The 15140-nt window shown below is 41.0% G+C and overlaps 2 protein-coding genes across 2 annotated transcripts in view; one reads left to right on the top strand and one right to left on the bottom strand.

Moving 5' to 3' along the window:
• Positions 1-6033, top strand: part of tanc2a (tetratricopeptide repeat, ankyrin repeat and coiled-coil containing 2a) — a 50430-nt gene extending 44397 nt beyond the window's left edge. The window contains exon 29 of the mRNA XM_058049171.2: positions 265-6033. Coding sequence (XP_057905154.2) covers positions 265-1993 — 1729 coding nt within the window. The 3' untranslated portion in view covers positions 1994-6033. The remainder of the gene's footprint in view (positions 1-264) is intronic.
• Positions 6034-6851: 818 nt separating this feature from the next.
• On the bottom strand, positions 6852-14225 carry cyb561 (cytochrome b561). The gene is made up of 6 exons (XM_058049355.2): positions 14086-14225; positions 13218-13422; positions 10222-10320; positions 10004-10107; positions 9502-9659; positions 6852-8164 (listed from the first exon to the last, which is right to left on the bottom strand). Exons 2-6 carry the CDS (start codon positions 13420-13422, stop codon positions 7972-7974), a joined length of 759 nt encoding a protein of 252 aa, XP_057905338.2. The 5' UTR covers positions 14086-14225; the 3' UTR covers positions 6852-7971.
• Between the last annotated feature and the right edge of the window lie 915 nt (positions 14226-15140).

The following is a 15140-nucleotide window of genomic DNA, read 5'->3' as shown; positions in this document are numbered from 1 at the left end:
CTAGAGGGCATTAGTAATGTGTTTATGTCGTTGTGCTCATGTGTGTCTTGTGTGTAAATGTGTTCCAATTTGAGGGGGGCTGCTGCTGCTGTGGGCAGACAATAAGGATGTTGTTCATTACGTTACAGTAAACAGTACTGACACCTAGTGATTTTTAGGTGTTTCAGCGAAAACAAATGCTGCGGGGGTTTGATTTTATAGGTCTGTCTCATAAGTAATATCTTTTCATGACTGTTTTTTTTTTTTTTTTACAAAAAAACATAGGCAGTTTCATGCGGCCCTTGAAGATCTGTTGGAAGCCAGCCGCTTGTGTCCATCCAACCGAGAGATTCAACGCCTGCTCTCTCGGGTCAAGGAAGAGTGTCGACAACAAGACTCTTCCACTCCCTCAACACAACATGTTTGTCAAAAAAACTTCTCCACTCACGATGCCAGGGGCAGAGATCCTGATTACCTGCAGGTGCATCCCACTGAGGAGACTACTCAAGAGGAAGACACTGAAGATAATCGGAATCAGTGGAAAGGGAATGTTTCTGCTCCAATGATTCAAAGTCTTAACATCTATGGTTGTCCAGGAGTGCAGCTACCTTCCTCCATCTCCCCAACTCATTTGTATCATGTCCAGTCCAGTCCGACCAATTCCCCCTCTCACTCTGCACCTTCCTACCACTGCTTCAGCCCTCCAACTTCTCCGCGGCAACATCAGCAGCCAACCAGCCCAATGTTGGAACAGTCCAGTCTGCAAGATGCACAAATACTGTTATCTGCTCAACACCCAGACCAGAACCAGGTAGTACAACAGTATCACCATCAGGCGAATTCAAGATCCTTTCCGAATCAAAACCCTGTTCAAAACCAGTGGCTCCAGCAAGCCAAAGTCCAGTTAGTCAGAACAAGCCAACCCAGTTCAGCGATTCATTCCAGTGTGGTTTTGGGGAGTTCAGGCTACTCTCAGTTTGCCCAGCTGCCACAAGAACTGGCTGAACTGGGGGACAGTATTTGCCCAAGCCCCTTTGATATGCAACCGAGTCATCAGGCCCACGCAGGGCGGGGGTCTGCAGCGTCATATAAACAAGACAATGTGGATGTTGACCTGGTTTGCCAGTCAAGACCTGCACCTGTGTACGGAAGAGGAGGGGATAGGGTAGGGATGAGTCATTTTGGACAGGGCCGTCAGTTTAGCCGCAACCAATCCAAAGCCGCCTATTACCCCATGGAAGTAACTGAAGTCGCAAAAGGCCCACAAGATGAACACCAGTACCTCCACCAGGGTGGACTACGACGTCCACTTAGTGCGCACCCAGCCTCTCCTGCCTTTCCCCAAAGGCATGCCCAGCACTCCCAGAACCCCAATAGCCGTTTCCCCACAAGCAGCAGCAGCCTCGCTAGCGGGCAGCAGACTAATCGAGGAGCAGCTTTCAGGACCTCAGCCTCCACCCAGTACATGGACTTACCTTCTCACCCTTCCGCAGGAGAGGTGATTGGTCATCGTGACGATCTCATGCTGATCTCTTCTACACAGGCAGACACTTGCCTGGTCGGGGGGGGCACTTATCCCGGAGAGGCCGGTCGTTCAAGGAACATTCCTTACATGGGTCTTAATGACAAGTTTGTGAGGGCACAGCAACAAGGTCCTCCTACTTCCTCATCCATCCTCAGCCCCTCTCGATCCTGGGCCGTGTCTTCGGTGGACACCATTGTCACATCGCCTGTTAAAAACCCCACCAAACAGGCAGATTTGAACCAATCCCAACCGCCCTTCTCTATCGCCTACCACAACCGCAGCAACAACAACGGCCATTATGACAACCAGCTGCCCTACTACGACATGATACCAAGCCACAGTCCCCAGGATCCAAACCCCGTTCAGGTTGGTGGTCAGAAGTTCCCTTACCTTGACGTGAAGCTTGCTCGAACACTGCCAGTGAACAGAAAGGCATGTCCGACCTCTCCTGTTAAAGCCAAAAGACCCTTTGTTGAGTCAAATGTATAAAGAAACGGAGAAAGGGAAAAACCTTGAAACCGAATTTGTGTAAAGTGTAAGTGTGTGTACTCACACTAGGCCATACGCAAGACCTAAAATCCGGCTAGTGTGAGCACTCTGATCCGTGCTCAGGTTCGGTGTACTTCCTGTCTTGCGGGGCACAACTGGAAGAGGCGGGCCACGGCACGGCATAATTGGTCATGCACAGGTAATGGAATGTGAGGAGTGATGGCACGGCAACATTTCATAGTAGAAATAAATGAAAAGACTCTAAATGTCTCGGCCCTCGACATATTGGCAAATTTAAACTTAGTTAGGACACCCCAGCTCTAAATAGTCCACCAATAGTCATGATGTAATTTCATAAATTTTTCCCACCGTGCAGGGTAGAAATAAATAAAGACGACAGAAAGTTAAAAAAACTGCAGTAATGGAGCGGTGTAAAAGTAGTGGCACAAGCAAATTCTTTTTTTTTTGCCAACAAGTTGAAAAAAATCAAAATTTAAGGAAAGGTAGTGGTAAGCAGAAGCAGTCATGTATGCAACTATTGTACATTTTATTTAAAAAAAGGTTTGGTTACAAAAACATTTGCTTGTCATAGTGTGTATTGTGTAAGAAGTGAAGAAAAATTGCAGTACCGTGCAATTTAGTTTTGCATTGAGCAAGAAAGATCAACAGCTATGTGTGTTATGAATGCATGAATGGTTTTAATGACGTTCTGCACATGCATTCAGAATGTTACTCTCACTCCTGTGAAGCCCAAGTGTTGTGTTGAGTGGAGAGTGTGGAATGCGTCGCTGGTAGCATCTATGTTCAATATCAGTCTGGAAGTCAGTGTGAGATTTATTGAGACCTGTTCTTTTCAAAGGCTACATCAAAAATAAATGTTTGGGGAGCTTGAGCCTATTACAGCGAGGTGGGGTACACCCTGGACTGGTTAACAGCCAATCACAGGACACGTGGAGACACGCAAGCATTTGCTCACATGGACAATTTGTGTTGGAGGAAGCTGTGGGACCTGGAGAAAACCAAACCTGGAGAAATGTTCTAATTGGTATATGAACCAAGGTTAGGGATGGGGTTTTAGGTGTTACAATTAGGGTCAGGATCAGGGATAAGAGTTAGGGTTACCAATAGGATTTTAAGGTTTTATGGTTAGGGGTAGGGATTAGGGTTAGGACAAGGGAGTTTGGATTAGGGATAGGGTTATAGGTTTTATGGTTAGGGTTAGGATTACGGATACATTTTTGATTTAACAGTTGGGTTTAGGACTAGAGATAAGAGTTAGGATCAGGGATAGGGTTGTAGGTTTTACGGTTAGGCACAACAGTTTGGATTAGTGTTAGGGTTATAAATTTTATGGTTAGGATTAGGGATACTTTTTAGATTTAACAGTTAGGTTCAGGACTAGGGATAAGAGTTGGGAATTGGGATAGGGTTGTAGGTTTTACAGTAAGGCACAACAGTTAGGATTAGTGCTAGGGTTAAAGATTTTATGCTTATAGTTGGGATTAGGGATAAGTGTTAGGATTAAGTATGGGTTTTAGGCTTTACCGTTAGGGATAGGGTTTTAGTTTTTAGGGTTATTAAGAATTAGGATGATGGGATGGGTTTTAGCTTTGATGGTTAGAAGTGAGGTTAGAATTAAGGATATGAATAGGGTTTTAGGTTTTTCAGTTAGGGTTTAGGATAAGAGTTGGGTTAGAAATAAGAGTTAGGGATATGGTTTTAGGCTTTATGGTTAGGGTCGGGATTAGGGATATGAGTTAGGGTTTCAGGTTTTACTTTTAGTACTAGGGATAACAGGATTAAGGATATGGTTTTAGATTTTACAGTTAAGTTTCGGATTAGGAGTAGGATTTTAGGTTTTACAGTTAGGGATAAGAGTTGGAGTTGGGAATAGGGTTTTAGGGTTAAGATTAGGCATAAGAGTTAGGATTAGGGATATGCAATCAGCTAGTTAATATGCTCACCATAATTTCAGGATATCAAACACTTAGTATGTGGACAAAAGCAACAAGTTGTGGTTTTCTCTGTGGAGCACCCACCTACTCGCCCTCAGTGTTGCCAACTCCTCAGTAAGGACAGTAGCTATTGGCTGTCCTGAAAGTCACTCGAAGTTGCTACATGATGTCCGTCTGATTTACATAATTGGCTATGATGTGTGTTTAGCCAACTGGTTCAGAGGGCGTACAACCCACCTACGCAAGCGCCTTCTGCAATTTTGGATCAACATTTGCATTAAAAATGACTGTTGTAACCCAATTCCTAAGTCGCAAATTTGGGTTAGGGTTAGGGTTAGCATTAGCTCACTCCACCCGTCTCACGGTCTCTCCATGCTAGTACCCATCTTTGAGTTTGACACTTGTGGCCTAGTCTGAGTATGCCCTTAAATCCTGCCAACATTCCAGTGGTGAATGTCAATAGGAAGTCCATTTTACAAGTGTTGTTCATTCCCCAGAAGACAAAAGGTTAACATCTGGTCAACTGGTAACATGCTACAAGCTGAGGACATAAAGTAACCTGCTGAAAGACCAAAGGGCTTACGTTGTTTGTACAAGCACAAGTAGCAAAAAATGGAATTCTTTCCTATGTTCTGCCGTCCCTTAACTGCTTTGCAGTACTTTTGTACAGTAAATGGATGCAGATGATGACTCAGCAGTAGCTATATTCGTTGAAGAGCAGCACAAAGCACTTATCTGCTCGCCGTTGAAACCTGGAGAAACCACTAGAAGATACCCGCAACCCCAAGCCATAGTGTTGACAAACATGGGCATCACCTGACTTACTGTACAAAAAAAATAGTATTTAAGTTATGTTTGTTTTAAAATGTGTACATTTTCTTATGTTTCCAACTGTTTTTGTATTTTGCTTTTACATCTGTTGTCATTCAGAATGGCTTATTTGAAAGGATACAAATTAAAAATGTAAGATGTATATCATGTTGTGTGCACACACTTATTTCTTAGGTCACTTTGCAGCGAGCACGCAGTAAAAAAAACTTGTGTGGACGCTTGTTGATATGACAGAGTATGAAGACCACCTTCAACCAAGGAAGTAGTCAGTAGTCACTTGAACTTGTTCAAAAATATTTACAACCTTCCTCGCACAACACAAAAACCATAAGGAGCTTACCAACAAAAATGCCTAACTTACTCACAGTACAACGAAAAACAGCACAAAAACACAGTGTAACTAGCACACAATCTATGTGAGTCGAAAGGGATTCTTATATATTCATGTATATAAAAAGTCAATTAAAACCTGCAAGGCATGCTGGGAAGCCCACCTGTGCACATGTCCCAACAGGATGTTACCCAACATGCTTTGTGGGTTATAAATGAATATTGTCGTTTTTATGTATATTGGTGTGCTAGTGTCTATTTCGACACCCACATAGTCACTGTGTTGCATTACATGTTTCACATACTATATCGTTATTTTTGGTTGCACCGTGAGTAAGGGGAGCAATTGTTGTTATTACAGTGTCTATATGTATGTTTTTTAGGGGGCATTCAAATTACTTTCAAGGGAGGTGTGAATACTGGGGATCCTGCTGTATACATTACAACTTTATTCTAAATGTGCAAAACTGTTGTTTACTTAATATACTTTATACTTTTTTCGTCGTTTGTTTTTTGCCAACATCTGAGGCTCAAGAGCACTTATTGGACGATGTGAGAGCACAAGTAGCCATCCATGAAAATCTATAATCTCAATTAGAGATTCGTCATCACTTTTCTGTGCAGTCTCAATGGCGACCTGCGTAAACCTTCATGTGTTTTGTGAACATGAATGCAGTTTTTCCACTAGACTTGTTGTGCTTCTTGTTTCAGCAGCTAGTTTCACCTTGAGTGGAATAGCTCAGTGAACTGACCACTTGAATGAGTCAATTAAATGGATGTAACACATTATTAGTGGATAACAACTTGGCAGAATGTGTTTTATGTGTTGTTGGGTGTGAGAAACATTTAAACAATGTACTGTCAATCACCACAGACGAATGACTGCTGGTTAAGGGAATAAAGAGAAATGAAACATGTACTTTATACCTCACCTTTGCATGAAATGTTCTTATCCACATCTCCAAGACCACACTGACCAGTCTACAATGTCTCCACAATGATGAATATAAATACACATCAATTACACAGTCAAAAGCCATCAGTGAAGCTCCAAGCATCCATGATGGATTCAACAGGATTCAAACACATTGAACTCCGAAACTTTGCTTGTCACAATTTTTCGTCTTTTGCGCTTAAAGGGTTAAAAATATTATTTGTATGAAGTGTGAAGAGTTTATGTGTAATTATAAACGTAATTTAAGTGTCTTTACTCACTTTTTTTCTCTCCTACGAGATGTACATATTCAAATAATATGCAAATTAGCCAATGGCGACTTCTATGACAGCCAATGGCTACTTTTCTTACTAAGGGATTGGCAACAGTGTCTGCTGAGCCGACATGCTATGGCTAAAGATACCCCATGGCTGAGACTGACTGGGGGGAAAAGGTTCTCCTCTGACAGGAAGTCGTGAGTTGTTGGCTTCTTCCTTAGTCTTTCGTCTCCACTATGTTTGAAACCATTTTATAAGTCCGGAAGAAATACATTAGAGGGGAACTGATTAGCTCGCTAGCTTCTTAGCTCGCTAGATAGCAGCTGTCTGGCAGATAGGAGTTGTGCATTCTGATGTAAACAATGAATAATAATGAGTTTAAAGCTGACCATATGAGCGTTATTTCATGACTATTGGACTCAAATAATGTTAAAACTGTATTTAGAATGTCGTAAACAGGTTTCTTTAAAGACTTCCTTATTCTTACAACTTTTTTGTGTTTAGCCTAGCTTCTTTAGCATCTACATTCATCAGTTCCATTTGTAAGATGTGTGCAAATCCTGTAAAGAAACCCATGGTAAGTTTTAAGGCTTTATTTTGAAACATCTCACAAAGACAAAAATTCACTGATGAAAAATAGATTTACCATATAGGTCGCTCTGGAGTATCAGCCAAAAAAAAAAACATCATGAAGAGAAAGAAAAACATAAATAAATCACACTGGGCTATAAGTCACATTTACTTTTCATGAAGAGACACTTATAATCTGGAAAGGCAAGTTATCCAACTTCACAATAGCACACAGAGGAGCTTATAGTTGTCACAAGTTTAGAGCGTCCACTGGCTGCTATCAACGGTAATGTTCACAACTTGGCACGTGTCAATCAGTATGAATTTACATTTAAAAACATGTTACATTAAATATATATATATAGTATATTTATTTCTGCCAAGTGCAGCAAGGAGGTTATGTTTTTGCCGACATTTAGCTTGTCTGTTTTTTGTTTGTGTTCAAAGTGACTTTTGATGAAATTTTCAAGAATTGTCGGAAATGGGATTTGGAAGAAGTGATTACATTTTGGGGGTGATCAAGATCACCGTCTTGATCCAGGAATTTATTTTACAAATTCTTCCCATTGCGACCATTTTCCATCACCACCTTAAGCAAACACTTATTATTATGCTAAGTGTTAGCATGCTAACATAATTATACTAAAAGTTTTAGCATTTTCCGAGGTAGGCGCCTATACAAACACCTAGCGTTATTAGGTGTAGCATACTAGCATTCTTTAAGTCATTTAAACCCTTGCATGGTATGTTTCCATGGTTAAGGAATCTAAATATGTAAATATAAATTTACCACTTTTATTCTCTGAAATTTCCAACTTTATTTTTGAAATGTCAGATTTATTTATTTATTTTCAAATGTGGCCCTCGTACTGCATCGCACTAAGCAGCGTCCATTAACAACAGCAACATCATTACTGTATGAGGACTCCTTTTATATTTTCTTAATTGTAATTTTGAATTAAATATTTAATTTAATTTTAAATTAAATTTTCAAATTTAATTTGAATTAATTATGATAGTTATTTTTTCTTGTGGCTGAAATCATGTGTTCACTCGGAGTAGTCAATGAACGCATACGACTTAAGGCATGGTGGGTGAGCCTCCTTCAGTCAGGGTCTTAAAGTGCACCGCCAAAGACTCCTCCTCTGGATTGGGTGGCCGTCTGTACTCTTCCCTGGTGATCATGTAGGCCAGCAGCAGGCCGAAGCACACGAGCAGGACACCCAAAATGTTGGCCAGCACCCCCTCAGGGGGAAACGTGGAATAGGTTGACCTGGGCCAGACATAAATAAAATACAGTTTCATGTATTTTATTCCACCCGTGAGTTCTTTTGTTGAGTTTTCTATACTAACTATCTTACTAAACCATTTATCATCCTTATGCAACAACAATTCTTCCACCTCTTTCACTTCAACCAACCTATTCTGTGCAACCCTCAGCTGTTAGTGAGCTCATGCAAACTGCTAATTAAAATGCCCATGAGGCTTACACTGCAAAAGATTAAATACCTGTAATCTCTTTCTTACTAGGAACTTTCTACATTTCATCAATTTGCTTATCGTAAGTAACTTTGCTCGTAACAATTTTTCGTCTTTTGCGCTTAAAGGGTTCAAAATATTATATGTAGTGTGTAGTTATTTGAAGTGCGAAGAGTTTATTTGTAGTTATAAATGTAATTAAGGTATCTTTACTCACTTTCTTGTCTCTCCTACGAGATGTACATATGCAAATACGTAAGCCATTGGCGTCTTCTATGACAGCCAATGGCTACTTCTCTTACTAGGGGATTGGCAACAGTGCCTGCCGAGCCGACATGCTATGGCTAAAGATACCCCAATAGTCCATAACTATAGTATGAGAAGTAATATTAAATTTCAGGATCAATATATTTCATTCATTTATCATTTATCAACCTTATTCATGGATATGTTTAGTACATCATAGTACAGTAAACCTCGGATATATCGGATTCAATTGTTCCCACTGGTTTTGTCCGATATAAGCGAAATCCGTTATATGCGTATACCGGAAAATGTCCGTTTTACGCATATATCGGATTTATATCCGGTATATGCGTAAATCGGATTTTATCCGTTATAAAAAGGCACTTCCTTGACTATGTTTCCAATGTACCTGGACTGGGCAATGAAAAGAGACGTAAGGTAATGAGAATTTAACTTTATTGGACTCTGAGCATAACAAATTGTTAATTAAGCTAGGCCCTGTTACGCCCGTCAGGCCTACGTTATTTCCAATAGTGAGGTTAAGATCTCATTCACTGCTGTGCTAGTATCATTGACGTCACTCACTTTTATATTTGTCCTAAATCTGGAGCCAGGAGAAAGACACGATGCGGCCATCCGATATATGCGAGGGAAATTGGAACGGGACTGGAGATTTTGTCCGAAATAGGCGAAATCCGTTATAAAAAATCCGATATATGCAATGAATTTTTATTGGAAATGCATTACAGAAAAATTGGTTCTTTTTTATCTGTCCGTTGTGAGCGAATTTCCGATATATCCGAGTCCGATATATCCGAGGTTTACTGTAGTACCTAGCATACAGAGAGATGGGTGACATAGTGACAGACATAGACGCAGACATACATGATACTGAAGAGGAGTTTCTCTGTGATACCAAGCAAGCTGGTCCCGACAGCCATGGCCAGCAGAACCAGACCACAGAACACATGGACTGGGAGGTACGAGGCTCGCAACCATGACGACGAGACAGGGAACAGGAAGAACAACAAACCCATGACCCACTGGTAAGAGATAAAGATAAATGTGACTTTTTAAGGTGGTGTTCAGAAGGTTACATGCATGCATCATGGCCGTGACACATTTTAACAGTGTTTCATGTGGATTTTATTTTCGGCAGCCCGCCACTAATAAAATGGAGCACCACAGATGCATTATATAGTATTGTTATATACATTTTCTAGCTGTATTTCTTTGAGCCTGTATTTTTACCCGGTGTGAATTAGAGAAACTGTAAAATAAATTCAGACTTGGGCACCCAATTCTTGACATTCACGGCCATGATGTGTGTATGTAAACTCTTGACCGCAACTGTACAGTATGTGTTTGCATGTAAACATACACCTACCTGCAAGCTAAATAAGACTAAAGTAGCCATCCCACACCAGCTGTGTAAGGAGTACATGTTTGGATACTTGGCTGCTCTGTGAGAGTCAAACACTGCGACAATGCCTGTACACAACAGACACACAACCCTCACTGTACACTGGATTTATTTGCAAAGTCAACACAAAATGAACATGTGTGCATTCTGGAAATGAATGTAATTTATAATGGTCGTCTTACCAACGATGCTGATGATGAGGGCAAGCAAGTGAATGATGCCGTGAAGCAGCTTCACGTTTTTCTTCGCCTCATTACGGAATACTCGATAAACCAGGATGGCTGCAAAGGGAAGTCATTGAGAGTTAGTGCGATGAAGGGATTCTGGCTACCATCATTAAACCCTTCCAGAATGTCTGACTCTTAAAGGGAACTGCACTTTTTGGGGAATTTTGTCCATCATCCTTATGTGAAACATGAGCACACATTTCTTTTCCTTTTCTATGCATTCCAATGAGAAAAAACAAGTTAGTCAGCAAACATTGAACGTCAATGGACATACCTATACAATACAAGCAGTTGATGTTTGCTAAATACAAGGATGAAGAGTCTTGAACCAGTCATGATGTGCTATATATATCACTATATTGACACTTACTATGGTACCCATTATGTCATTGGATGGTCATATCACCTTGTACTTTGGTACGTGACAAAAAAATAAAAAAAAAACAAAACCTTAAACCATATTAGGAAAGCAGGAAGTGAACAAATGTAACAGTTACTGATTGTAAAAGTACCAGATGGAGGGGTAGGATTTAATAAGCTTTGCTTCTTCCTACTCCTTTTGGACATGTGGAACTGGGAACTGATTATGTGATGCACTCAATTGTAATCTGATGCATGTTCAAATGAAATAAAACCATTACCATTACCATTACTATTACCTTTTGACTATGAAGCCCTCTAAAAAATTGTTTTATATACATGCAGTGATCATGCATTAACAAGTACATTGATTGTATCTATGATATGTAATAGTATCGTGCTGTATTTTTCTGACTTAAAACTTTACAGAAACTTCGTTCGTTGGCGATTTCACAGCAGCAGCATAGTAGAAACAGAGACGCCACTTACAATGTCCGCTCTCATTGGGATGGCTGTGTCTTCCAGCACAATATTTGTGCTCCACTCCTCAGGTAAAAAATGCTGACAGAGCACTTTGTTGAGTCTTTGTAGCAAAATTAGCATGAATGAAGATGATACTATAGCAAAAAGGGAGACGTCGTGCTAGTCTGCTAGACAAATGGAGTTTTTTGTATTAGCTGCTACAATAACAATATCACTGTAGTTTGGTTAATATACAGGTCAGTTATGTAAATGATTAGTAAATAAAAGAAACAACGTATATGCTAGCTAATGTTTCAATACAAGTGATGACTGCAGACAGTACCTGGTCTAATGTGGATTCATGGGTGTGGATACTGCTGGAGGCAGTAAATGGGACAACTGGGACATGTTTGTGTGTCTGTGCATGAGGACTGCCCTCAGGGTCTTTCCATCACTTGTGAGTCCCTCGCTAATGTCTAGCTGACCTTTGCTGTTATCACTTTAATGTAATCGGTCTTTGTAACAGACAGCTGTCCAGTTGAAGCAGTGCAACTAATGTGGTTATTTCTACAATACAATTCTACACAGGGCTGCAGGAACAATAGAAGCACACAAATCCACCTACGTACATCACCTTCATGAGGTTTTAACTCAAAGACCAGCTTCAGACAAGGCTGACCGTGTGTTATCTGTTTTATACAGTGAACTAAATGTGTGTTGGGGGTGTGAATGGTCAAAGAATGCGGCTATACATACAACCACAACTGGATAACAGTAACATGCATAAAATATGTACCGCACTCACTAAATTCACAAGAAAAAATAGATTTGTGCATATATAAATCCACACACTCCGGGAACACGGCTTTGCCAACCAAGCGGTGCACGTTGCCGTCAGCGACGTAAGTATTAATAGTAAGCAAGCTATTTCCTTAAATACTCATTTTTTGTTTTTTACTGTTAAAATGAATGAGGCACAATGACGGATATCAGTGGGCGCTCGCTATTATTATTATTATTATGACTATGATGTGACAATTTCATGTATTTATTAAATTTATTAGAGAGTAAGTGGAAATCTGTGTAAACCGGTGCATGAGGCACTAACACATGGTTTCAGCTCAAAAATAACACTAAACCCATCACGCAGCAACTTAACAGTCAAAACGTACACCTCCGAAATATACAAGAATGGACCAATACAAGTTTTAAAACACATTTTAAAGTTTTCCCATAGTGCATTTCATTGGACGACAAGCAGCATAATAAATGGCTGCATGGCTTTGCTCCACCCCACGGTGGGGCTGACATAATTGCAGCGCCCCAATGAATGCATTGCTCAGATAAAATGCATTATGGGAAATGTTTGGGAAAGGAGTGGAGGGTTTTTTGTTTGTTTTTTTACTTGCATTGGGACAAGGCTGCATGGTCAAAGAGTGGTTAGCACTAACGCCTCACAGCTAGGAGAACCAAGTTCAATTCCACCATTGGCCATACTCTGGTTTCCTCCCACATTCCTCCAAAAACATGCTAGGTTAATTGGCGACTCCAAGTTGTCCATAGGTATGAATGTGAGTGTGAATGGTTGTTTGTCTATATGTGTCCTGTGATTGGCTGGCGACCAGGGTGTACCGCTGGGACAGCTGGGATACGCTCCAGCACCCCCCGTGACCCTCATGAGGATAAGCGGTAGAAAATGAATGAATGAATGCATTGGTACATGTGTATATATTCCTCAGGTAAATGGTTTGAGTGTTAAGTTGCTGTGTGATGAGTTTAGTGTTCTTAGTAAGATCACACCTGTTCTATAAAATGACCTCCTGTAATTTCCAATGGGTTGACATGCTTGTTATGAGTGCACTGATAGCTTGTGATTGTCTCCTGCCAAAAAAAGAATGATCATTTCCACACTGACTCGTGAGTGGCACATTATTTAAACAATTGGTAGTAGTTCTGAAATAAAGTTGCGAGATTAGAACTAAACTGAACTAATGATTGAACTTTTACCAACAAGACCATGACTCAATTCATCAACAAAATCTTCAGTAGAATACTCTTGACTAAAATATTCCATAGCTGCAGCCCTACTGTTTTCCCAGAAAGCTAGTGTAGTGTGTCGGACAGCTCACCGTCTCCTTGCAAGAAGACCAGGCCCAGCACCATGCACAGAGGGTGCAGGTTGAACTCCTGTTCGGAGCCGTCCCAAGCGAAGCCCCCGCGATAGTGACCCATCCACACGCCGGTCAGCACCACTGATGCCAGACCCAAAACTTGCGAGCCTCCCACCAGCAAGGCAAACATGGAGCAAGCAGAGCGTGGACCAGAACTGTCCATCTGAGGAGAAAGAGACAGATCACTAAAAAAAAAAGAGCAATGCCTGGATGTCTGCTATTTGTACACCAAATCCACTTATGGAATAGATAAGGTCAGAACATCAAATAACACAGTAAACTGATTTATTTGTCCAATATGAATATTATTTTTAGTCTGCCATCCATTACATAATGTCTTTAATGAGTTTGCACCAGTTGATAAGACACAATATAGCGGAACCTGCTAATGTCAACGCCCCTGGCATTGGATGACTGATGGCAACGTTAGTTGTCAAAATCAAAAGCCAGGATGTTGGTTAAACTCGCCATTACCTGCAAGTACCTGGCACTTTGGTCAGCTGTTTAGACAATAATGCTTGTGTGTTGACTCTTTTTCAGTCCAGTTTTGCATGCATGTTCCCGTGTTTACTCGACTTTCGCTGCGCATGTGCGAGTTTCTTTGCGTGCGTGGATATATATCCCAATCGTGACTCATAAGACTCATCAGATTTCCACTTACTCTCAAATAAATCTAATAAATACACGAAATTGTCACATCATAGTCATAATAATAATAATAATAGCGAGCGCCCACTGATATCCGTCATTGTGCCTCATTCATTTTAACAGTAAAAAACAAAAAATGAGTATTTAAGGAAATAGTTTGCTTAATATTAATACTTACGTCGCTGACGGCAACGTGCACCGCTTGGTTGGCAAAGCCGTGTTCCCGGAGTGTGTGGATTTATATCCGCCTTTTTCCTGCCTCAAGTCGTACACGCCCTCGCCAACCTGCGTGTGTGCTCAGCAGGGGTGGGCGGGTCGATTCTAATGTCAATAGCACCGATACCGTGTATCGGATCGATACTAGCGTAATTGTTGCGTTACCGTAGTTAAAATGTTCTCAAATAACTGTTGATATGTGTTCTGTTCTGATTATATTATGACTCAAAAAAAGTCCAAATCAAATATCGCCCCCTCTACTTCCTACCCACGTGACCCTAGGTGCGGAAATAACATCCAGGATGTTGCCGCCATCAATTTTAGGACGCTTTTCTCAGTTGTGTGATTTCAGATATGCGCCAAATAGTGTTTAAACGTAGAGGGCGAAAGAAAATGCCAAATCAAATGGAATGGCCACTGTGCAGATTGATGACGATCAGCTTTAACGTAAATGGTTGGTTGCTTGGCAACGCGGAGGCGATGGGAATGTCAAGGAAGAAGGAGATGGATATGGGTGTGCCTGACACTGAATCAATACTGCCACGCCAGCAGTGTCATTTATACTTCATATACTTAGAAAAAAGATACACGGTAATGGTATTAAAATAGAGCTTCAAAATACAAAAGGCAGAAATGGGAGTGAGACAAAAAGCATTTTGAGTAAGTCATAAAGCATAAAGCTAGATCTTAGGCAGCTGTTTGGTCTAAAGTTATTCCAAGCTCACCCCTGACTGTCCAGTCCACTTGCCAGACCATGTGACAATCTTGAGGGCAGTCAGACATATTTCCAAGAGCCCAGAGTCAATGATTACATGGCTTTCTTCCCCCATCCTGGAGCAAGCTTTTACTCTATGAAAAGTAAAAGGGGACAGCACCCTCTTGTGGCGAACCAGCAGAACTAAAGATAGAATCAGACAACACTCCATTGACCCTTGTTCTTTATGTGCGGTGCGCTGCTCAGATTCTTGTTCAAATTGGAGGCATCCGCTTATCATCACTAGGGTCCCGGGGATGCTG

Source organism: Doryrhamphus excisus, linkage group LG16 (assembly GCF_037039965.1).
Source record: "Doryrhamphus excisus strain RoL-2023G ecotype Guam linkage group LG16, RoL_Dexc_Guam_v1.1, whole genome shotgun sequence".
NCBI lineage: Eukaryota > Metazoa > Chordata > Actinopteri > Syngnathiformes > Syngnathidae > Doryrhamphus > Doryrhamphus excisus.
This window is presented reverse-complemented; position numbering and strand designations above follow the sequence as displayed.